General features: G+C 47.9%; 1 protein-coding gene and 1 long non-coding RNA gene across 18 annotated transcripts in view; one reads left to right on the forward strand and one right to left on the reverse strand.

The window, feature by feature from the left end:
- Positions 1–1,950: 1,950 nt before the first annotated feature.
- USP40 (ubiquitin specific peptidase 40) overlaps positions 1,951–24,815 on the reverse strand; it is an 88,837-nt gene continuing 65,972 nt past the window's right edge. For 9 of the 16 annotated variants that reach the window (XM_042950557.1, XM_042950556.1, XM_042950548.1 and 6 more), the window contains 10 exons: positions 24,022–24,086; positions 22,194–22,268; positions 19,656–19,782; positions 17,563–17,657; positions 15,897–16,012; positions 11,375–11,440; positions 8,972–9,182; positions 8,736–8,831; positions 5,118–5,212; positions 1,951–3,616 (listed from right to left, as the gene is read on the reverse strand). In XM_042950557.1, the coding sequence (XP_042806491.1) occupies positions 3,505–3,616; positions 5,118–5,212; positions 8,736–8,831; positions 8,972–9,182; positions 11,375–11,440; positions 15,897–16,012; positions 17,563–17,657; positions 19,656–19,782; positions 22,194–22,268; positions 24,022–24,086 (1,058 nt within the window). In that variant the 3' untranslated portion in view covers positions 1,951–3,504. Of the gene's footprint in view, positions 3,617–5,117; positions 5,213–8,735; positions 8,832–8,971; positions 9,183–11,374; positions 11,441–15,896; positions 16,013–16,698; positions 17,468–17,562; positions 17,658–18,827; positions 18,984–19,010; positions 19,309–19,655; positions 19,783–22,193; positions 22,269–24,021; positions 24,087–24,815 lie in introns of those variants that run through there. The other 7 variants (XM_042950551.1, XM_042950563.1, XM_042950559.1 and 4 more) reach the window with 7 other exon arrangements.
- LOC122226798 lies at positions 4,762–19,716 on the forward strand. 2 transcript variants are annotated; one of them, XR_006205771.1, is made up of 4 exons: positions 4,762–5,053; positions 5,165–5,906; positions 19,185–19,293; positions 19,625–19,716. It is a non-coding gene; the product is annotated as an uncharacterized LOC122226798 (long non-coding RNA). The 2 variants fall into 2 exon arrangements; XR_006205770.1 differs by lacking the exons at positions 4,762–5,053; positions 5,165–5,906 and adding an exon at positions 10,878–11,613.

Consider the following 24,815-nt stretch of genomic DNA (forward strand, 5'->3'; position numbering starts at 1 on the left):
AACATGGATGCCTGTCTTTTTCCTCCTGCTGCTGGCCTGGAGGGTGGACCTGATGGGTGGAGCTCTAGCAGCCAGCCGGGGCCACGAGGTTGGAAGCCTACTCCTCGCACCTCCGTGGTCTCCACGAAGCTCCTGGACAACCTCCTCCCTGTACCTGCCACACTTGTTGTATGTGAGTGAGAACTGCATGTCTTGTCTCTATGTTGAACCTAATCCCTGTAGCGTTCCTCCCATAAAGATTTTGTATTTGGAAGGCCAAAGCGAAAGCATATAGACACGAGTTACACCTATTATACAGGTGTGAGGCCAGAGAAGGGGGACCCCCGGGGATGGGTGAAGTGGTACGAAGAAAGCTTTGGGGCAGACTGGTGCGCACAGGGGGCGGGTGTCTGTGGGGCGTGGAGGCCTCTCTGCAGCCGGGGTCCGAGAGCGTGGCCTGGACGGGGGCCCGCTCACACCAGGGGAGGCCGCTCTGACCCCACCAGCCCGGGCTGCGGTGTTGGACGGTGTGTCCGTATCAGGCAGGAACTGAGGCACCGCCCATTCACGGTTTTCATCCCAAAAGCGAACCAGGTTTGCAAAACTCGTAGAGGAAAAGCAGCTGGCTGGGAGTCAGAGGCTCTGTCGCTCACGCTGTTGATGGAAGCAGATCGACCACGAGCCTTCCGAGCGCTCTCAGAAATCGTGTCGCCAGGTCCCTCGCTGGCCGGCAAAAGCCTGCGGTCGCTCGGCCCCAAGGTCATCAGTGCCAGGCCTCCAGGACGTGCACACTCAGGAAAGAGTGCCCAAGTGGCGTCACCCCAAAGGAGAGTCCTTCCGATGTCCAGGTCAGGTGTGCCCACGGGGACAGCTGACCCCGAGGTCGGAGCGTGGCAGGGCGAGCGAGGCTTTGCCTCCTCGGCAGGACGGGGAGCTCGCGGGTTGCTGTCTAGCTGCGCGTGTCCTGCCCGATGCATTCGCGGCCTCCGGAGAGAGCCTCGGTTGTGGTCCTCTTCACCCCCCGTGTAGACTGCTTCCCGCCCCGATTTCCAGGGCTCTTTTAGGCACCAGCTGCCGAACCGTGAGAAGTCTGGAGACCTCGGACGTGGGACGGGAGCAGGGACTGCGTGTAACCGAGCTGCCCCCCTTCGGGATGGGGTTGGGGGACGCGAGTGTGGTTTGGGCGTAGGTGGAGGAATCATGGGTATCAGGTGGGGCGCCGTGAGCCCCGAACCATCCAGCGGTTCCCCTCTGTGGGCCTGATGTCGGCCCCGTCTGAGGGCTCCTGGCGTTGCCGGAACCAGCCTGGCCTGGGTTCGGTCACCCGGAAGTGAAGGGTCCCGGCCACTACGCCGCGCAGCCAGTGACACGGGCCACCGTGGTGAGTGGGGGCACAGGAGGAAATGGAGTCAGAAATAGCTCTTCCTCTCGGGTACACTCTGCCTTGGGAGGTGAGCGAATTTCCAGGATGTAAACACACCCGTGGTGAATTTATTTTGCTGACCCGTGCCCAGGATGGGCTTGTCACAGAGCACAGAATGTGAGGGGCTGTCGGTGGCCTCTGGTCCTTCGCGATGAAGTCTGTTCCAGAGAGAAACTGGCATCTTCGAAGGCATGATTTTTGATCATCGGGAAATTCTGGTGCCCCACTGCCCTCCCCTTTTGCCAGAAAAATGTCCTAGTGGAATAACTGTTCTCTGTAATGCAACCACCACTGCCCCTCCTCCAGAAACTTGCAGTTTCTTCTGGTAGTCTTCCTCAGGAGTCCCCAGAATTTAAATTTCTGAGGCAGGACTGAGACAGCATTTCTAAATATAAACGTTTAGCCTCTAAAGTGGGTTCGGGAACAAAAGCGGGTGGAGCAGGAAACAGCAGGTGCACATCAGACGTGGAGACGACAGTGAAGAATGGTTTATTGAACAAGGTCTCACAGCACCCCCCCCCCCCCCCCCCCCCGCCCGGGGGCCCCACTCCACCCCCATGTGGAAGGATGGACAGAAGGAAGGCAGGCAGGCTCACCGCGGGCCCACGAAGGCACCGTCTGGCAAGGGCTCGGGCTTCTCCACAGCCAAGCTTTTCAGTTATTACGTCACCATTTTATGACCTTACCACAAAGGGACCGACCACGGAGCTCGTGTGAACAGAACAGATTCTACGCCGAGGGGTGGGCTTTCGGCCACGGCCCCCCTCACGTCTAGCGTTGGTGGCTGCGCAAGGTGCATCCGTGGAGCCCGTCTACACCCTCGGGCAGATCCAGCCCCTGGGGCCCGACGCCAGACACGCGCACGGAGGCCCAGGTCTCCCGCGGCGGCTGGGACCGTGCTAGGAGCGGGGCGGGGCCAGGCCGCTCGGAAGCGGCCAGCTCTGTGGACACGTGGCTCGTGCCGCGGCCGGGACGCTGGCCCGCACCTGTCCTCCCGCCACCTCCAGCCACCGAGTGCAGTGGTGGCAGCGGCAGGGAGGGGAGGCGACGGCCTCGCGGCGAGAGCTGCCGCAAAGCCTCATCTGAGGTAAGAGAGCACGTTACCTTCTCGGGAACCCTGCTCCGGCCCAGCTGGAATCCGCGTGCACCGTCCCAGTGTCCTGGTCAGCCGGCTTGGGGACAGATGTAGGTCTGTCACAAATACCGCTGAGGTCTTTGATTATTGGCCAAGCTTAATTAGGAGGAACAGAATCCTGGTATAGGTTTTCTGTTTTGAAGAAACTCGGGACCATCAGCCCACGCCAGGCCCGTCTGCCGCGGCCGGGCTTCCGGACACACGGAGGCTCCGGCGTTCGCAGCAGCAGCAGCGAGAAGGCTCTGATCACGGACGACACGGGGCAGAGGGCACCTCAGGGCTGCCGAGCTGCCACCAGTGTGGCCACACCTGAGGCTTCCTTCTCTTCAGCAGCGTCCACCGAGCCCGGGAGGCCACCCTGTCTCCTCATCCTGGGAAGAGAGCTAACGCTTTAGAATCGGTTTTAACTCCGGTCAAAGGGGGGGGATCACGTGCCGCGTGGGGGCCAGAAACACCCTTTGTGTCCCAGCGTGAGCCTGGCCGGCCCGTCGGCGTGAGCTGAGCTGTCAGAATCCTTGCTGACGCGGGGACAACCTCGTCTGAACCGTGAAGACAGAAGAACGTGAGTGCTTCAGACGGCGGACCCGTCGGAGGGTAGCGACGTGCCTGCAGTTGACGGGGAACGGGTGAACTTTCTCATACAGATGGCAGCCGGGGTCAGGTGTGGTGCAAGGGCAGCGTGGGACCAGCCGCTGTGGGACACCGCCAGGTCTGTGCAAGCCCCCCAGGTGGGGGTGCAGCTCGGCCACGTGATAAAGCGCGCTTGTCTGGCCGGGGATGGAACGTCCCTCTGCCCGTAATAAACGGAGGGTCTGGAATCCCGTCCGCAGGAGGCGGAAAACCACACGCGTGCGCGCACGGCAGCACCCGGGGAGCTGTGGGGGGAGCAGCGCGCCCATGCCCACCACCCGCCAGTACCGGCACCGCTGGGGTGCGGAGGCCACGGGGACGTCGCTGGCTGCCCGCACTATCTGAAACTCCCGACGTGGATGGAAAGAGACGCTTCTGGTGCTCGGGGCCGGGCCGGCGTCTTGACACCAGAGAAGACGTCACTGCTCTGCACACAGAGGGTTTCTTGGCTGCGGGAGACAGGAGAGGCTGTCATAGACTCACGGTCGTGGACACCACAGGCCTCACCGGGTTGGGGGATTTGGAATGACTCTGAAATTCATTCCAGCTTTTTAAAAAAAAAATTTTTTTTTAGATGTTTATTTCTGAGAGAGAGAAAGAGAGACAGAATGCAAGTGGGGGAGGAGTGGAGAGAAAGGAAGACACAGAATCCAAAGCAGGCTCCCGGCCCTGAGCTGTCAGCAAAGAGCCTGATGCAGGGTTTGAACCCACGAATCGTGAGGTCATGACCTGAGCCGAAGCTTAACCAAGTGAGCCACCCAGGCACCCCCGTTCCAACTTCTTGGGGTTAAGTTACGACGGGCCACAGGGACGCGTGTTTGCAATTTGGACAGGTATTTACAAACTGTTCAGTCGGAGGACCTCAATTTATGCCTCCCCTGCCCCCACCTCACCAACCCTATGTCAGGACAATGGGCTTTTGCATGTTGTCCACACAGCGGGTCAAACTTGGGGCCTTTTCCAATCTGCCAGATGAAAACGTCTCATGGCAGAGTGATCTTTACCTTTTGAATCAATGTGTTAAGATCGACAGACGCAAGGATCTGAAACGTCCAGCCCCGTGGACTGCTGCGGGTGTGGTGCCAGAGTGACACTGCCTCCCGCTTGGCCCTCTCTTCCTTGTGGTTTGTTCCGGCCCCGCCGGGTGCCCCTGGCAGCATGCCTGACACATCGGTACCCAAAGCGGGGACGGGTAGGAGGTGAAGAGTAGGAGGTGAGCAGGGGCTCGGGCAGGTGGGTTACGTCGAAGGCTGCTGCAGTAACTCGGGTAAGAAGCAATCAGAACAGGGAAAAGCCAACTGAGGACTCAGACTTCAGGAGCCTGGAAGCAGGGAGCAGATCGGGAGGACCGTGGTGCCCCTGATAGGGCCTGCATGGGGGTGACACGGATACGGGGGTGAGAGCCCTGTTCAGGCACATGGAGTCTCAAGTATCAATACTGATGGAACATGCCAGCAGATTCTGGTAAGTGTACCTGGTTTATGGGTGGGGGGGAGAGGTGAGCGCCACGAAGAGGAACGAGAGTCCATACTGGCAGAGTGGGGAGAGAGCGGGGAGGGCGCGGGGTTGGCGTGAACAGGGAGGTGCTGGATGAAGGGCAGTGAGCAGGCAGGCAGAGGCTGGAGCCGCTCTGTGACAGTGGTGCTCATCTGTCCAGGAGACCCAAGGGTGCCGGCGTCTGGAGGAAAAGGCCCAGCAAGTGGCAGAGAGGAGGCGGGAGACCAGACCAGGGTGCAGGGGGAGGGTTTCCTCCTAGTGACTTGTTGCCCATGTCGCCCAGGCTGTGTCCCTGTTCCCGGAAAGCCTGTCAGGAGGTGACCAAAGGAGCGTGTACAAGCACGGACAGCGGAGAAGGATCCCTGTCTGAGCCTCGATCAAGAGCACAGGTGGGAAGAGCTGCCATCAGGGCCTTCGAGGGGACGCTGCCCGCGTGAGAGAAACTGGCCGTACCTTTTCTGTTTTCCCAGAGCGAGCTGCTTCTGTGTCTCTTTTCCCAGGTCATCTCTGATGGTACTGAAATCTTCATCATCCTCAACCAGGAGATTCTACATTTCAAAATAACGAAGGAACAGTGTTTTCGGATCTCTTCTTAGCCTACTTTTAAGACGTATGCAAAAAAATACATCAACAGAAGGATATCTGAATTGACGTAAATTAAACAACGAACGTAAGACATGCTGGTGCTGGAAATATGCTCGGCCAGCAGTGGAAATGCCGCGCCGGCCTCTGAGTGAGCACACAGCCCCACTGATGGCCGGCACAGGGGCTCCGACAGAGGACGACATAGGCACAGGGTCCTCCCCGGCCAGGAGCACAGCTGTTTCAGAAATCCTGTCACAGCGGCCACCTGCACACCTCCACAGTGACACCGTGGGCGTCTGTTAACTCTCCGGTGTCCCCAGATGCTGTCCCCACGTTCTCCCGAGGGACCAGACCTCTCCACTCCTGGCACGTGCCATCGGCTTCGTACGTGGACATCATTTGCCATGAGCCCTGGCCACCCCCCCCCCCCGGCTTAGCACGTGGGGACACATCACTTGGGTGACAGCACACGGCTCTGACCCTGAGCAGTGCTCACAGGAACATGTGTAAGCGCAAAGTGGCCATTCTGACGCTCGCCACCTGCCACTGTCTTGTGTGACTGACCACCTCCATCGTGTGCCTTTGGGAGGGGCAGCTACGTGCTAAGATACTGAGGACACGCAGGAGGGTTTTGCTGCTTTTACAAGTAGCTCTCAGGTGAGAAAAAGTAACAAATACGATACGATTTCTGTTCCAGTAAGTGCTGCACAAGGAACCTTTATTCGGGTAAGTGGCGTATGATGTGCTTTTTAAAAACAGAAAAGCTGACTGCAAAGTAAGAGGAAATACAGAGGAAACGGGCCGATGTCCACGTCCTCAGAGCGGTACCTGCAAGACCGCAGGCGTGCGTCCCGAGACTCCTACTCCTACCACGGTCACGGGGAAAAACGGAGGTGAACGTATGCACGTGGACGGTGCCGCGTAGATGAAAAAGCTGCTCAGTGACCGCTGTTAACACCACTGACCTTTGACCACATTTGCACATTTGTTTTCCAAGGAAAACTCATATTCCGCCGCTGGCCCCCCCGCCCGTCAGAGGCCAGTGCTCCGTGGAGGTGAGCCTGGTTGTTGCCGTCCTCCCTCCGCCCCGATTACTACCCAGGACTGTGACCCTCAGGGACCCTCCGCATTTTACAAGGCTTTACATTTCCTGTAAATGACCACTTTGTGACTTTGTTTTCAACCCTAAGTAACTGGAGGTCTGTCCGCGTTAACATACGTCGCCCTGATTTATGGACTTTAATTGCCGTGTTCTAGATCACCACGTTAATACCTTTCTTCGTTTTATCTGTCCCCTTTCTGAGGATCACTGAAGTTCTTCCGACCTATGCTGAGGTGAGCCCTCCGCACGTCTCCTCACTCGTGTGTGAGCTGATTCAGGTTGTGTCTAGGAATGGCCGGGGTTTGCTGCGCACAAGATCGTCCTGCCCGGCGTGGACTTGTCTCCGGTGCCAGCCCGCGTGCGCCCCTGCCGGAGGCGGGCGGTGCCGGCTGCTGCTTCACCTCAAAGGCCCTGTTTCCTGGCCAGTCTCCTCCCATGGGGGGGGGGGGTGTTCATCCTCGCCCCGGTCTCCCCTGTCGGGCTGTCTTTCTGTAACTGACTTACACATGTCCTTCACATTCTGGACCATCATCCTTGTGACCGATCTTGTTCCTCTTTGTGGCTTGCCTTTTCACTGTCATTTCCTTTGATGAACTAAAATTTTTACTCTTTGTTTACAGAGAGAGAGAGAATCTCAAGCAAGCTCCACGCTCAGTGCGGAGCTCAATGTGGGGCTCGACCCCACGACCCTGGGATCGTGACTTGATTTCAGCTCAAGAGTCAGACGCTCAACTGACCGAGCCCCTCAGGTGCCCCTGTAATTTTTACTTTTAGTACAGATTTATCCATCCTTTTCTTTTGGTCTGTGCTTTTTGTTTCTTATGTTGAGAAAATCCTTATGACTTAGGTTAAGAAGGATTTCTTAAATCTTCTAAAGATTGGAAATCACTGCCTTTCACATTTGAGTTTTCATATTGATGTATCTGGTGTGTGAGCAGAGCTGGATACAGATTTTCCGGGGCCTGAAGCTCAAATAAATTTGGGGACCCTCTTTATGAGAATTTCTCCTGTACGAATAACCCATTTTCCCAGTACCAGTTACTGAATAATCCGTTTTTAATGTGGCTTCAAGTGCCCCCCTCCTGCCTGCCCTTGTCACTTTGTACCTGGTGAGGTGAGCACCCGGACTGTGGTCTTTTATTTACTTATCTACTGTTGGTTTATTTTTGAGAGAAAGAGAATGAGTGGGGGAGGGACAGAGAGAGGAAGACAGAGCCTCTGAAGCAGGCTCCAGGCTCCTTGCTGTCAGCACGAAGCCCGACGCGGGGCTCAAACTCACGAACCGTGAGATCATGATCTAAGTTGGACACTCAACCAACTGAGCCACACAGGTGCCCCTGGACCGTGGTCTTTAAACACCTCAGCTCTCTGCCCTGTGCTCCTGCACGTGAGTTTATGTCTCTTACTGACCAGCACTAACTTCACAGACACGGGAAGCATTCCGCTATCTTTGTACCGTGAGGTGTAATATTGCTGTGTGCCTAACTGAAGCTTCAATACTGCTCAGTGTTTTTGTGATCTCTGGAGAGGTCTTCTAAATCTTTCGGCTGGATGCATTCCCGGGTACCTTGTAGTTTTATGTATACCGACCTTGCAGTCTTTTGAACTCTCCTGATCTGAGGGTTTATCTGTACAGTCTCTTGAATCTCCTTTGTAGAACTGCATGTAACGGTTTCATGCTTTCCTTTTAGAATTTCCTTTATTTCTCCCGCAATTTTTTCTTTATTTACTGTTCTTTGGGAAGGGTCCCACTGTTTATTACAATGCTGAATGCAAGTGGTGGGTAAGGGAATACTGGTTCCTTGATGTGAAAATATCAGTCAGCAATTTAATCCTTAGTCAACTTAATACCTGGAAGTTAATTCTTAAATCAAGGATCGAAATGACTAATTCTTAACCTAGAAATATTATAGTGTGAAAAGTAGGTTTGTCCAAGGCAAGCCAGGTGGCTCTGTCACTTATGTAGGAACAGGACACCAGATGAGAGGTGGGAAGCTGTGAAGCTAATTCAACAGGTGCAGACACAGTAGGGATTTGGTATCACAGTGCTCATTCGGGATGAAAAGAAAAGGAGCAAAGTAGGAACGGAAGGAAAGGTCTTCCCCTAATACAGGAACCTACGAACACCTACGGCAACGCACTGAACGACACAACTTCAAAAGCATTTTTTTCATGTGAGTCAAACCCAGATTAAGGTTTTGATACTGAGGTCCTACTGACCTCATAACGAGCTGCCTGGCTTTCTCTCTTCTGCTTCCCATTCTCTGAAACAATTTCTAGAAGACGGGATTATCTGAGCCTTGAAGAACTGATACAACTTCTCTATAAGATCACTTGATCTTGGTGTTTTACTAAAATGGTACATTTGCTGTTAAGTAACTTACCTTGATACCAACAGTGTCTCCATCTTTCAAGTAATAAGGTGCTCCCTGCAAATTATCTTGCTTTTTCTTCTTCTTCCTCTTGGTAATTTGCTGGTTCTATAGAGAAATCAAGCATCTTGAATAAAGAAACGTCAATCTCAGGTTCTCACTAAGTTCCCTATCTGTGGGAAAGCGCACGTGGCCTAGCGACTACACCGGCGAGGCCCAGGCTCTCTGAGAAAGGCCCACAACTTTACCCAGCTGGAGACTGGAAGCCACTCGAACTTTTCGGGGAAGTACTTGGCGATTTCAATTTTCTCCACGGGAAGAGAGCAGAAGTGGGCGATGTGCTGCCTCAAGGAGCCGGCGGTCCAGCCGCAGGCGGTGTCCCACACCAAGTCCACGTGCGGGGCGTATGCCCTCTTGCCGGGGATGCGCATCTGTGTTCTCAGCACCACGTCGTGGGGCCTGCGCCAGAAAACAGTCGAGTGTCAGACCGAGCAAAGTGAGAACGCAGTAACCATGGGGGAGCGTGACGGGCGAAGCCTCCCCTCCCACTCTCCTGGTTTTTCCAAGACCCTCTAATACTCTTCCCTACTCTGACTTCCTTCGGTGCTGATCCGGCCCCGAGCGGGGCGAAGCTCCCACGCCGGGCCGGGCCAGTGTGCCGAGGTCGCCAGACAGAGCTATGGAACAGGTGCCCGAAGGCTGAGCTGCTGCGGGGCAGCCAGGGAGAAGCGAGCAAAGGCTTGGCGTGGGGAAGAGGGGCCCAGGGAGACAAACGCAGAAGAATGGGAGGAGCTGGGCGTGTGGGGTGGTACGGGACATGGGGTTCCAGCTGGAAGGTGGGGAGGGGAGAAGCGGGCACAACTGCTGGGCGTTTAGGGTGCTGAGACCATGTGGGATTTTAAGTGACACGTTTCTGTTGTGTGGGTGCTTTCACCAAAAGAAGGGGTGACATGATGGGGGAACAACTGGGGGCAGTGGCACGGGGAGGGTGCAGGTGTGGTGAGGCTGGGGGTGGGGGGGGTGTGGGACTCTGGGGGCTGGTCAAGGACAGGGAGCCACCAGGGAGGGGGTCCAAGCAAGTGCACGGCCTGGTCTGCAAAGGGACATGTACCACTTACAACAGATGTGACCAAGGGTCAGTGTCACTGAGAAAGCACTCACAAACCACTTTTTCATATGACCCCGTTATAAAATCACACAAAATATATGAATTCACACTCGCAAAATGCAAATGGCTTATAATTACAAGCCCTTGAGAAATACCCAGTCTTACCAGCAATCAACGAACTGAAGCAAATGAGAGAAGACAACCATTTCTCATTTATCAGTTTAGCAAACATTCAAACCAACACTGAATACTTGCAACTGAGGGCAAAGTAAAGTAATACTACTCATAGACACTGCCCGTGGGAACAGCAATTGGTGTAACTCACCCGGAAAGGACCCTAACTTTTAAGAAGTGTAAAATATCCATACCATCTGATCCAGAAATCCCCCTCCAGGGAACTACTCCTGGTCATATGGTTTGTATTAAGAATGTACTGTTACGGGCGCCTGGGTGGCTCAGTCGGTTAAGCTTCTGACTTTGCTCAGGTCGTGATCTCACAGTTCGTGAGTTTGAGCCCCGCGTTGGGCTCTGTGCTGACAGCTTGGAGCCTGCTACGGATTCTGTGTCTCCCTCTCTCTCTGCCCCTCCCACTCAAAAATAACCGTTGAAAAAAATGGTAAATTAAAAAAAAAAAAGGATGCACTTTTATAAACGCAGAGGGGTTAAATGAAAGTCCTGTCGATGGAGGGCTCCTGGTTACTACACAGCAGGACGAACAGCAGGAATGGTGTTCCCATCACATCAGGTAGAAACAACCTATTTTATGATACTGATAGAAGGTCTTATAAAATATTTTATATTTTTTAATTTATTTAAGAGAGAGTGAGCGGGGGAGGGGCAGAGAGAGAATCCTGAGCAGGCTCCACACTGTCAGCACAGAGCCCCACATGGGGCTCGAACTCACAAACTGTGAGATCGTGACCTGAGCCGAAACCAAGAGTTGGACACTTAACCGACTAGCCACCCAGGTGCCCCTAAAAGACTTTCTTGTAATGAGAAAAGAAATAGGAAGGTTGATTACAGACCCCTTAGGGGTGTTTCTTTATCCAATAATTAGTGACCACGACGCACCTGTCAGTAACTTGTGTTACTGCGGCAAGAGCAGTGACCAAAACACAAAGGATGTGTTCTCACAAGGCTTACATCCCAGCAGTGGGAGACCAGTAACACACAATTCAGTACGTATATGTCAGGCACTGTGAAGACGAAAAAGTAGGGTGGGGGGGGCAGTGACAGGTGCTGTGCTAAGTCAGTCTGACAACACACTATCTCAGTGCACTGGTGAGAGCTGGGAATGAGCAGCTTCTTACACTTTGAGATCATTACGGAGTCAGTATGCATTTGTGACTCACTGTTTTCATGGAAAACTGAGTTCTAAATTCCAGACACCAGACATACAGACATATTTGCAGAACACAATCTGGTTTAAGCTGCCATGCTACTCAAGCAGTGGGAAAAAAACCCTTCACTACTGATCACATTGTTAAGTTTTTCAGGAAACTACCCACCTGACGAGACATGTACATGGAATAGGATGGCTTACCCCAAGTTTTCTTCCTTCTGAAGGGGCTCTAGACAGATCTCCGTTTTCCTTCCCAGTTTATACTCCCTGATAAATGAAACAAAATACTATTGAGTGACATTTAAGTTTTTAGATTTTTGGGGGGAAAATTCTAAGTTTTCTCTTGAGCAAAAGAATATACTAAATAAGAACACTCAATATTTGGGAGGCAACTATGAACAAATGGATGCCAACAAACTGGACAGGCTGGAAAAAAATGGGTAAGTCTTGGAACATACTAGACTTAGTATGCACTAAATAGAAAATCTGAACAGACCAACTACTAGCAAGGGAACTGAATCAGAAAAGTCCAGGACCAGATGGTTTTACTGGTGTGTGTGTGTGTTTTTTTTTTTAATTTTTTAATGTTTATTTTTGAGAGAGAGAGAGCATGCAAGCATGAGTTGGGGAGGAGCAGAGAGAGGGAGGGAGACAAAGTAGGCTCCACACTGTCAGCACAGAGCCCACCGCAGGGCTCAAACCCACGAACTGCAACATCATGACCTGAGCCGAAGTAGGATGCTTAACCGACTGAGCCACACAAGCGCCCCACACTGGTTAATTCTAATAAACATTTCAAGAATTAATACCAATCCTCTTCAAGCTCTTTCAAAAAACAGAATAGGGAACACTTGTAAATTTCTATTATGAGGCCAGCCTTACCCTGATACAAAACCTGACTTAGCAAACCAAATTCAACAGTACATTAAAAGAATCCTACACCATGATCAAGGAGAATTTATTGCAGGGATGTAAGAGTGATTCAATATCTGCAAATCAATCAATGTGATACAGTAACAAAACTAAGGGTATATATCTAATCATCTCAATAGAGGAAGAAAGAGCATTTGACCAAAATTCTACATCCTTTCCTGATAAATATTCTCAACACAATGAGTAGAGACAAAACACAACTTGACATAATTAAGGCCATATATGACAAGCTCACAGCTAACATGCTGAGTGGTAAAGTCTGCAAGCCTTTCCTCTACCGTCAGGAGTAAGAAGACGCCCGCTCTCGCTGCCCTCGTTCAGCACAGTCCTGGAAGTCCTTCCGAGAGCAATGAAACACGGAGTAGAAAAGGCATTCAAATCAAAAAGAAATAAGTAAAACTGTCTCCAGTTACAGAAGACATATTATATATAGGAAACCCTAAACACCAAAGAACTATTAAATGAATTCGGTAAAGTCTCAGGATACAAAATCAGTATACAAAAATCATTTAATGTTTTACACACTAACACTGAACTATCAGGAAGACAAATTAAGAAAACAGTCCCATTTACCAGCATTGAAAAGAATAAAATACGCAGGAAGAGATTTTAACCCAGGAGGCAAAAGATTGATATGTTGAAGACACTGATGACAGAAACTCTCTGAAGAAACAATTAAGTGGAAAAGAAATTCCACGTTTGTGAATTGGAAGAATATTGTTAAAATGTCCACATTACCCAGAGATATCTATAGACTCGATGCAATCTCTATCAATTTCAATGGCATTTTTCACCGAAACAGAAAACCAATTCTAAAATTTGTACGGAACCACAAAAGATCCCAAAGAGCCAAAGCAATCTTGAGAACAAAGCTGGAGACATCACCCTTCCTGATTTCAAACTACAGTAACCAAAACAATATGGTTTTGCCATAAAAACAGACACAAAGACCAATGGAGAAGAACAGAGACCTCAGCAATGAACCCATGCACGTACGGCCCATGAGTTTACAACAAAGGAGCCAAGACTCCGCACTGGGGAGAGGAGAGTCTCTTCAACAGACGGTGTTGGGAAAACCAGACAGCCACGTGCAAAAGAACGGAACCGATCGCTCTCTTACGCTGCGCACAAAAATCAGCTCAAAAACTCTTCCTTGGAAGCCGAGCGGCTTCGCTCGCTTTCTGCCGCCACCTCAAGGGGAAAAGCAGGTCGTGCTGTCTGCTCTGTGCCACGGACAGCTACCGGCACAGCTGGAGCCTCGCGTGCCCCCGCGGCTGGGCGCAGCGCGGCGACATCGGCCCTGTCCTGTTACACCGAGGGCGGTGTGGTCCCGTGCCCAAGTGACTATGGCCGGTGATCTGGGAACAGCAGAGCCTGCAGCGCTTAAGGACAGTCGATTCCTGCAAGCAAACTGGGCCCGAGGCGATGCATATCATCTCAGTGTCTTCCGTGGTCCTAGGAGATCGGTTTCACTACATCAGTGGCAGTTTATTTTGTGGACGTGATAGACCCACAACTCTCATCGGTGGCCATTTACGTTCACTTCAGTGCCATCCACTACTGCCAGACCCGGGATGCTGGAAGGTCAGAGTAACGCCAGATGCGTTCCGACCGCGTTCGTCACAGTGAACCCCACGTTGTCTTCAGTAGACAGTTGCTTTGGTAGCCCCAGTGCCAGCTCCACGCCACCGCACCTCCGTCAGACCTGACTGCCCTTCCTACATTACCGGTGTATTAAAATGACTGAATACGAACATTAAGCACCCCACGAACCTGGGCTGATGGAGAGACTGTAGAGAAAATGAAAAAAAGATCCACGGGGGGCACATCTTGGGTGGGGGGAGCATGGGAGGAGGGAAATGACTAATGAAGCTAATTAAGAGAATTAAGAGGAGAATTCAAATCTGCTTTCTACTCTCATTAACAATTAGCAGGGCACTGGCCAGAGTCTGCACCCTGTGTTTTACCTTAACAACATTCTACTTACTCTTTGTATATTTAAGCGTTGTAAGGAAATGTGTTTCAATCAAAACTGAACATGAGATAAAGGAAAGAGATGTGGCATTTGCAACACTCTATCTATCGCAAACGCTTTTGTTGTGTCTCTGTAAAATACAGCGTATGTATGCATGTAAGTGTTCTCGTCCTGATGTTGTTACTTCCATGACAAAGAAGAAAAAAAAAGAATGAAAAAAAAAAAAAATTGGAAGAAAGAAATCAGGCTCATAGCAGCTACTGTGTAGAAATTTCCCCCTACTTCTAATTTGCTGAAACAAGAAAAAAAAAATCTTTTATTTGTGATATTTTCAGAGACAAGTGCTCTAATATGGTGTATTTAAATAATACAAACTTAAAAAAAAAGCAACTCAAAATGGATTAAAGACTTGAATGAAAGGCCACAAACCACAAAACTCCTAGAAGAAAACACAGGAGGTAGGCTCCCTGACATTGGCCTTGGCGATGACTTTTTTGGATTTGGTACTGATACCAAAAGGAAAAGCCAAGAAAAGCAAAAATAAGTGGGACCGACTGCATCAAATTAAAAAGCTTTTGCACAGCAAAGGAAACCATCAGTCAATGAAAAAGCCACCTATGAAATGGGTGAAAATACCTGCAAATCATCTATGTGATAAAGGGTTAAGAAAGAACCCAGAAAGCTCAAAAGCAAGAAACCTCTGAAACAGTCCAGTAAAAAAAATGGGCAGAGGAACCGAATAGACACTTTCCTGAAGAAGATCTACAGGTGGCCAAAAGGCACGTGAAAAGGTGAACATCACTCCTCATCAAGGAAATGCAAATTGCAACCACCCTGAGATGCCACCTCCCACCAGCATCAGGAAGACGAGATTAAGTGCTGGCGAGGGTGTGGAGAAAAGGGAGCCCCGTGCACTGTTGGTGGGAATGTAAATTGGTGAAGCCAGTCTTCTGGAGGTTCCTCAAAAAATTAAAAGTAGAATTGCCAATATGACCTAGCACTTCTGGGTATGCACGGAAATGAAAACAAAATCTCCAACAGGTACTATTCACAGCAGCATTATTCACAACAGCCAGGATTTGGAGACACCTAAGTGTCCATCACAGACAATGACGTGGTGTCTATACGTGTAAGCGACAGACTATCATTCGGCCACGAGAAAGAAGGACAGCCTATCGTCTGTGACAACATGGATGGACCTTGAGGCCATTATGCAAGTAACGTGGAGTGAGTGAGACAGAGAAAGATAAATCAATCCTGTGCGATCTCACAAATATGTGGAATCTGAAAAGGCCGGACTCCTAGGAACAGAGAGTACGTGACGGTTTCTAGGGCTGCAGGAAAAGAGGAGATGCTGATCACAGAGTCCAAACGTCCGGGAGGAAGACAAGTGAGTTCTGAGGCTCTAACGTACAGCCCAGCTCTTCCCGTTCACCGTGCTGTATCCCATATTTGAAAGTTGCTAGGAGAGATCTTGAATGTTCTTACCATGAAAAAGAAATGGTAATTATGTGATGCGATGCAGGTGTTTGCTAACGCTATGGTGGCAATCATTCTAAATTTACACAGTGCTAACATGTCAATTATATCTCAATAAAGCTTGAAAAAAACCTCAAAATTCTGTTCACGGTAGCTGAAGCACAGTAAAAACACACAAAGCTACATTTATGCTTAATGTGGCAAACTAAAGGCCCAGAGTTTCTGCTTCAAAGCATCTACCTGACAACAGGCTACCTGCCTTCTCCCCCGGCCTCTCACCACCTGGTACCACAGCAGTGGAGGAAACGGAAGACAGAGTATCGAGGGGGAACCTACTTGAGTTGCTGCAGGTTGGTCCGTAAAAGCCTGCCGGGGCGCTTACTTTCCAAGGTCCAGGCTCTAAGGAAGGCTGGGGACGGGATGACGAAATCAGAGGAGGACAAGGTCATGGCCTAGAAAAGAAACAAGACGTTTCTCCAATGGTGTGAAAAAGCACTCCCGCAACATGTATTGTTTTTGACGAAACTGAAGCCCTACACAATGTCATCTGAGGGAAAGAGTATCTCGCATAATGATAAAATCTATCAAAAAAAAAAAAAATCTCAGGGATATCGCTTGAATGAAATCAGTCCAGTTACTGTTGTATTCCTCTCTAGGAAAACCAGCTTGTGGGATAAGTGAATTTTCTATTGAGCCATAAGCTCCTTCTAAATCATGTTTTAGAAAATGAAACTTAGAAATTAATTTCTATGAGTATAACTCACAAGAGCTCCAATGAAAGCAAGGGGTTCATCATCCGCTTTCTTTACCGTTAACGTAGTTCTTCAGAGTTTCCTCAGTCAGTGAAAGAACTTGAATTTGAAATGTTTCGGAATCTTTGGATGCAACTGGTAGGCCTCAACTTCTGCACTAATTTTGCAGGGGCTGAGAACTATTTATAGATTTAGGTTGTAGTATATAAAATGGCCAGTATTGGGACGCCTGGGTGGCTCCGTCGGTTGAGCGCCGACTTTCGCTCAGGTCACGATCTCGCGGTCCGTGAGTTCGAGCCCCGCATCAGGCCCCTGTGCTGACAGCTCAGAGCCCGGAGCCTGTTTCAGATTCTGTGTCTCCCTCTCTCTGACCCTCCCCCATTCATGCTCTGTCTCTCTCTGTCTCAAAAATAAATAAACGTTAAAAAAAAATAAATAAATAAAATGGCCGGTATTCATTTTTTATCTAAAAACAGCAATTTTGGATCTCTCAATCCAATATAAGACAAAAAAGTCTCCCCTCCTGTCCCTCATGGGAATAAGACCATTTGCTGCTTCTGAGGAAGGTTATTTCATATGCCGAGGACACAACAGGAAAGTCAAAAGTCAAGATCAGCCACTGATACTCAATTGGACACCCCGATTTTTTTTTTAAGAGAAAGGGATGCCCAGTAACAGTAAGATGCTTCTTAAGCATTTTGTGTTGTTTTCAATCCAGCCTTTCCATTTGGACCGAATGCCCTTTCTCTACTAATGTTAATACAGAAGAAAATGATACAGTATCCAGTTTGACCCCCTACCGTAAAGCTGATGTCTGGACCTGGGAGACGGATAACACGTCTTTCAACGGACAACATTTAACACATGGATCACGATGATACAAAAACAATGTAAATAAAGGGGTAAAGTGAATGCTTTACAGATGTTTCAATAAATCATGTTTCCTTACAGACATCAAAATGAACATAAGCTGCAAGTCACTGAGGACAAATTGAAATGAAAGCACACAGCATGCCTGTCAGAGTGGGGGGAAATGAAAGGCACAAGGCCAGTGGCAGAAACAAACACCAGGGGCCGTCTGAGCCATATGCGTGAGTCGCCTGTTGGGTACTTACCACTGAACATGGCATATAACACATGCCATATCAGAACAGACTGTAAGTGAGGCAAAAGGAAATAGAAGAAGATATTAATATCTCACTGGAAGAAGCCACGCCACCACTAACGTGCGCCACGGGAGCAAGTCTGACCTGGGACTTCAGCTCCAGCAAGGTGGCCTCTTCTGAGATCTCGAGGTCCCCCACGTGGCGGAGGGAAGCCTCTGCATACAGGTCACCTGGAGCGCCTACGAGGGACAGAGCTGGAGGTTAGAGAGGAGCTTTGCCGTGTGTTCGCTTCCTGTTTCTGAAATACACGCCATGTTTTGATATTACAGACAGGGTTAGTATAGCTCCATTCGAGAAACTACGAATCCGAGTTCCTCAAATTGGGTCCCTGGGGACTTGGGAAGGGAGGAGGCCACGCCTGGTACACTGGCAGGGAGGGAGGATGCTGTGGGCACAATGCCACGGTTCTCTCACTGCAGTGGGTTTGAGGAGTCTCACGCTTGTGATGTCCACCTAGAATATTCTTCTCCACATTTTCTCCTTCCTCAGAGAGAACTTTACTGGTAGGATCCTCAGCCCTTACTATTTTACCTTCTTGTTTCTCTCGTAACACTTACCCCAACATGTTTTGTCTGTTTTCTTGTGTGTATGGCTTTCCTACTCTGTCTCCCCAAGACAATGGTCATTTTCCACAGAGGGCAGGCATTCTCCATCTATCCTGTCGGTCTTTCCAGTGTCTGGGATTGGTGGACGCCACATAGTAAATGGCCAGTAAATGTCTACTGACTAAAATTTCCTTGACAGTAAGAAGGACTTTCTACATTTGTTTTAAAAAGGCAAAACCAAAATGTTCTCTTATCTAAAACTCTAGACATAAAAATTGGTAACTAAATTTAAAACTCATTTTTGCTTTGTTGATTGCTGGGCACAGTGCTGATACACAGTAAGATATCAGATTAAGTAAATGAAGTAAAAAAGCTCTTTGTGAGTGGTTCTTCTGTCTTAAGTACACCACGAGCTGATGCCACCAGAAGATACTTTTAGGAAACTCTCAGGAACGAAAACATATTTCCCATATATTGTGATATAGAAGGACTATCAAAAAATGAACTATTTTGGGGGCGCCTGGGTGGTTGAGCATCCGACCGGCTCAGATCATGATGTCACGGTTCCGGAGTTCGAGCCCTGAGTTGGGTGCTGTGCTGACAGCTCGCACTCTGGAGCCTGCTTCAGATTCTGGCCCCCCGCCCCCCTCTGCCCCTCCCCCACTCGTATTCCATCTCTCTCAAAAATAAACATTCAAAAAAAAAAACTTTTTTCTTTACTTTCATGGAGAAAGACACTGCTTTTTAAATTTGTATCCAATTCTCTATGTAATTAATATTCTACCACCAAAGCATTTTAGAATTAGTGCGTATGTAATATAACCCAAACAAACAAAAAAACTTAATGCCAATTTCAGAGGTAATTCAACATGAAGTATTTTATTGCTCGTTACGTATAATCCTGACTTCAGAGTAAGGAGACAACAACGTGACTCATCTGTGTTCATTTCAGTACTGAGGCTTTAAAAGGTAAAAAGAAATATTAAGTGTGTAATACCTCAAGGCACTAGAACAGCTAAATAATGAAGTAAAACACAACAAAAGGAAAAAAATATGTAAAGAGTTGGTCCTACCATAAATATATTCTTTATTTAGCTACAAGGAAAATTAACTTGTGTTTTCTCTGTAATGAAGTGAAAATCTTTTTACGACACATTCCAGCTCTCTGCTAGTGACTTCTTGCTCATCACGATGTGCGCGCTCAATTCTGTCCGTGGAGAACAACTTAGAGTAAAACAGCGTTCGCACTCGGGCTTCTCAGAAGTCAGAGGTGAGGGGCGGGGACCTGGCGGGGGAGGCAGGAAGGAGGGAGCCGGCAGGTGTGGTCTCTGCCGTGGGGGCCGCGGAGGAGCCCCTGCGGGGACTAAAGACTCAGTGTCCCAATCTGCTACAATAAATGGGCTAAATTCATGAGGATCTTGTGGGGTGAAAACATCTGATACACTGATTAATAAGGATAATAAGAGCCGGCACTTTATAGGGGTGACAAAGCACTGTAGGAAAATAGGACAGTGTTATCGTGGCATGAGTTATGGAATAAACAGGTTTCGATTTTCAGCCTTACGCTGAAGACACATACTTCCTTTGTCACTTTTCTTTAGGACACACTGGCTGCCACTGTTCTGTTCTCACCTTGGGTGGAAGTAGCTGTCCAGACCCCACTTGGAGAAGGGGTACCGTCCACCTGGTCCTGATGACTCTTCCAATGACCGGAGGGACCCCCAGGCTGGTACCACCAGATGGGCACCTTCAGGAAACCCTGAAGAATGGAGCATTTCTAACTTCTGTGACGTACATGCATGGAGTGAATTTCTACTTCCACAGAGAGAAATATCTTGATAACAGAAAACGTTCCTGAATGTATTACTTTTCTTTTTAGATTACTGCCATACGCTACATCTGTTTATTGTTTTTACAATCAAAAGTTTAAGATCGGGGCTCCTGGGTGGCTCAGTTGGTTAAGCACCCGACTCTTGTTTTAGGCTCAGGTCGTGATCTTGTGGTTTGTGAGATCGGGCCCTGCGTCAGGCTCTGTGCCATCAGTGCAGAGCCTGCTTGGAATTCTCTCTCTTCCTTGCCCCTCTCCTCCTCTCTCCCAAAAAAAAAAAAAAAAAAGTTTAAAGTCATAAAAAAATTAGTCTTTGGGATGGATGACTGGGACCCAGTGTTCTTTGCTTAGAAGTATCTTAGTAGATACACTTACTTGTAGTATCTTACCACAATAAATGACAAGTATAAACAAGACAACAAAATATTTAACAGAATAAACTGTACAAATATTTTCAGGCATTGTAAGAGCTCCACTAGTACAATGCACCTGTTAGAAGCAGTTTTCACTCATTAAAATTCCTAAAGGAACTTTATAAGGAAGGAAGAACCTACTGCTCTAAGTTGGATTCCTATATACAAACTACAGGAAATAAAGCTGATATATTAGCCCACGTACACAAAGCCACAGATGCAAACTGTTTACGGTGGCAAAAACCACAAACTGGTTACATTATGGTAGGCCATAACCTTTGACAAAGTGATTTCAGTTCTAGGAACTTATCCCGTAGATACATGCGTGCAAATGGCACATATGCGATATTTTTTGCAGTGTTATTTGTATCAACAAGAGACTGGAAACCACCTAAATCCTTGAAAAGAGACTGGATGGATAAACCACGGTACCTCCACACAATGGACTATATTACATAGCCATCAATCAAATAGCTGTATGTATACTAACGTAACATATATATGGAGATAAAATATTCATGAAGAAAGGGAGGTACAGAAAAAGAATTGCATATGATCTTTTGGGTAAAGAAAAACATGCATGTACACAAACATGTATGTATGTGCTACGTATGTACACATACACACGTGTGTGCATATGTGTGCATTAAAAAGTATATACTTCTGGAAGGATACAGTGGAAACTGGTTGCCTACAGAGGGGGGGCACTGAGCAGCTGGAGGGCAGGAGGGATGCTTACTTTTCCTGGCCCCACTTTTTATACACTTTAAATTTTGTATTATGAATATTACCCATTAAAAAGTTCACTTTAAAGGTCATGGAATAAAACAGAATTCTAAGAAGTGATGCAGAAGAATAAGGTGTGTGCTGATATGAGATCCTCAAGATACAGTAAGTGAATAAAAACAAAAACCAAGTGTAAAACAATGCAAAGAATACGACCCCCTTCACGTAAACGTTAGAAGGGAACACACATATCCTTCTGTACCATTCTGCATACAAACAGGCATCAGTTTTTTCTTGGAAGGATATGCAAGGGAAAGTAAATTCATTCTCTCTCTGGGGAGAAAAATATGGGAAAACCTTTTTCATTTTATGGCCTTCCGTGGTATTTGAATTTTCTAATCATAACCAAATGGTTATCTCAGTGCTGGAATCTGGGATCATTTTTTTTTTTAACTTTTGCCTTTACATGTGTCCACATTAAATAACCAAATAAATAATGGTCTTAAAAAGCGGTAATACGGGGGCACCTGGGTGGCTCAGTCAGTTGAGCATCTGACTTTGGCTCAGGTCACGATCTCACGGTTTGTGAGTTCAAGGCCCACCTGGGGCTCGCTGCTGTCAGTGCAGAGCCCGCCTCAGATTCTCTGTCCTCCTCTCTCTGCCCCTCTGCTTGCACTAACATTAAAAAAAAAAAAGTGGTAACATGCAGTGTTTATTTAAGAGCTCTCAGATGTGGCTGATTAGGGATGTCAATGTGGTGCAGCTTTCTGGGAAAGCAACGTGGCAAGATACAGACAGTGTCTGGTCTGTAAAAGTTCATACCTTCTGACTTGCTGATTTTGACTCTGGAACAATTTTAAGGAGGATTTGTATTTAAGTATTAACAAATTTAAAACGGGAATATATATGAATTAAACCATGGTAAGGCATACACTGACTATGATGATTATTTTTGGATTTTGTAGTCAGGTTAAAAAATGAAATATGAGAAGTAGGAAATAACATCGTATACAAACTGGTTTTATAAGAGGGAAACCTACAAAGATGTAGAATCTGGCAGCTGTCTGATCAGAGAACTTACCCCAAATCTCATCATTCTCTTCGTGATGGGTCGCATTTCCCCACAATGAGAATATACCATCTTTGTAATCTGAAAGCAGTAACTGTGATTTATAAAATGTCAATTCAGAAGCGAAATCTTACCGGAAGAGGAAGTTTCCCTTCAATTAAAAGCAAGGTATCTCCAGAACATATCGTGAGTTCTTTCAGGGATGCGTCCTGGGGAAAGAAATTCCTTTATCAGTTCTGACAGCAACGAACAGAGATTAGGTTCTTTTCTTTGCACCAGATGCCTCTACTACGCATTCAAGAAAGAAAGAAACAGTAAGGCAGCTATGGGGGAAGACAGGAAATAAACGGAGGCTGTAAAACAGCACATCATTACGTATTAAATTATCGGGTATGAACCGTAGTATCATAAAAGATTAGGGGAGGGGGAAGTGGACAGAATGAGAAAGGATGAGAGCCTGAGCTACACAGGATGAAATTCTAGTTAAGCCTAAAGGATGGGTTTGATTTGGAAAAAGCTGGAGGAAACGAGAGAAGGGATTCTCCTGAGAAGAAAAGGGTTACGGTAGAGGTTATGTCAAGAATCCAAGAAGAGCTGAGAGATGGGCCGACTAGAGTGTCAGTTGGAGAGGGAACTGATCGGAGGGCGGGGGGGGGGGGGGGTGTCACAGGTGGAAGGGCTGTGAACTAGAAATAAAGGAGTTTTTAGGTGCTTTGAAAAAAGGCACTCAAGTTTTCTGAGAAGGGTGTTTAAAGACCAGTCTGGCTGCCACAGAACGACATACTGAAGTGGGGAACACCTGACTTGGGGAAGCCGGTTGGTGTAATTTAGGTAAGAGGCCAAAAAAGAAGAAAAAAACTTGGCCCAGGCAGCCAGTGGTGGGAAGAATCAGGAAGGAGTGGAGGAGCTGAGAGGTCTCCGAAGGCCAAGACCAAATACGAAGGAGGCAGGTAAGCAGGGGAGGCGCCACTGTGGGCTGACGACACCAGGCTGGGAAACAGCAGGTCTGGGAGGAGGAGCCAGTCATGAGGACACGGAGATGGCTTTTAGACGAACCGATACCGATGTGGGAATTAACAGAGAAGAAAATGCAGAGACCACATGACCAGATACGCTCTCTGACATCCGAACCGTGTGTCCCCAAGATTCTCTGAGGTCCACTTCTTACTCTGGGCAGTCAGATTCCTGGCCAAGACTCAGAGGGGACTCTCTGTGCAGACTCGCTCAGCCCTGCACAGCGAAGAGTATTCCAGTGGGAGGGCCCCAGTCCACCTGCTTGAGTCAACCTTCTGATGATGTTCAATGCCACCACCTGTTACTGAACAGAGAGCACGCAGAGGCAGACTGCGGGAAGAGTGGCTGGTCACAAATGCCTAAGCTTTCTCACAGAGCTTCATCTTGGGGCTCCTTAGAGCCATGGTTTGATGCTACCTGAATCAGCAAGAAGACGGCTGACCAGATTCCAACTAGCCTGTGATAACACTGTTTCTAAGGCTACCGGAAGAGTCTGGATGGATCCTGAGATGCAGTTTTGATCAAAGCCTAAGTGACCGGCTGGGAAGATGAATTCTGCCATCGTTAACATTCAGAGAAACGGAGATTAAAATATTCAGGTTTCCAAATTCAGAGTGTAGCTTCACATTCTTTCACCGGCTCACATGTTTTCTGTTCTCTGAAGTTCTCTGTCTCTCAATGGGGAACTATTATTTTTAGGGACATACTCTCTGAAGTCAAAAGAGGACTAACACAGCTGTTAGAAACATTCCCACGGGGCTGAGATTTTCCCTCTGTCTCAAAAGCCCACAGTAAAGAAGTAAAAGTAGACCCAGGTACAGATTTTTGTGTCCTAAAAAAAAGATTAAAGTTTTCTCTCGAATGTATTCATGAGGGGGGTAGCTGTCCTGCATGAAACACAAAATAAACAATCATTTTAAAGAACAAAATGTGTAGAAATAGTCTTACTTCTTCACATAAAGGCTCTCCCGCTTCATAGCACCAATCCATTTTCCGTAAATGCCATGTGTCTCCTGTGAAGGAATCAAAATCAGTATGAAAAAAAATGATGAGTATATTTTAAGAGTTTGTCAATGATGTCCCTTTTGGATAAATGAGTATCAAATGAGATTTGGTCTAATAACTACTAACTTTTAAAGTAAATGATCTCTTCCAGCCATGATTGCTCTCCATCCCACTAAGATCTGCATACTTGTGAACAGAAATAACGCTTGCTGTGATCACACAATATTTACATTATACCTGTATTATTTACATGTCCACACCCATCACACACAAGTACACATATATGTACACGTATACCCAAGTACAGAATCTCTTCTAAAATCATTATGAAGTTGTTTTATTTCATGGTTTTGGTTGAAAGTATATGCTCGTATCTCTTAGCAACTGATAACATGCACAAACTATTCCCATCCAGTTATCAGTTAATCTAACAAAAAAAGTGTTTTTGAAATAGCATTTTAATGAAGTTGTTGTAAACGAACACTTAAAAATGTAAAATATTCTTTAATTAGATTACTGGCTCTCGATATGCTTCCTATATTGAGATGAAATGGGAAATTCTTTGAGGAGGAGAGGGAAGCTGAATAGAGCAAGAGCTGGAAATCCTGGTCATGAAAAAACAAACAAACGCACCAGCCATGTCTTGTGAAGAGTGAGCCACGCCACCCACCCAGAGAAGCTGCAGCCAAAGGAGGAAACCTGGATCTCCTACTTCACCTGCACAGGCCACAGGTTTG

This window comes from Panthera leo, chromosome C1 (assembly GCF_018350215.1).
Source record: "Panthera leo isolate Ple1 chromosome C1, P.leo_Ple1_pat1.1, whole genome shotgun sequence".
Taxonomy (NCBI): domain Eukaryota; kingdom Metazoa; phylum Chordata; class Mammalia; order Carnivora; family Felidae; genus Panthera; species Panthera leo.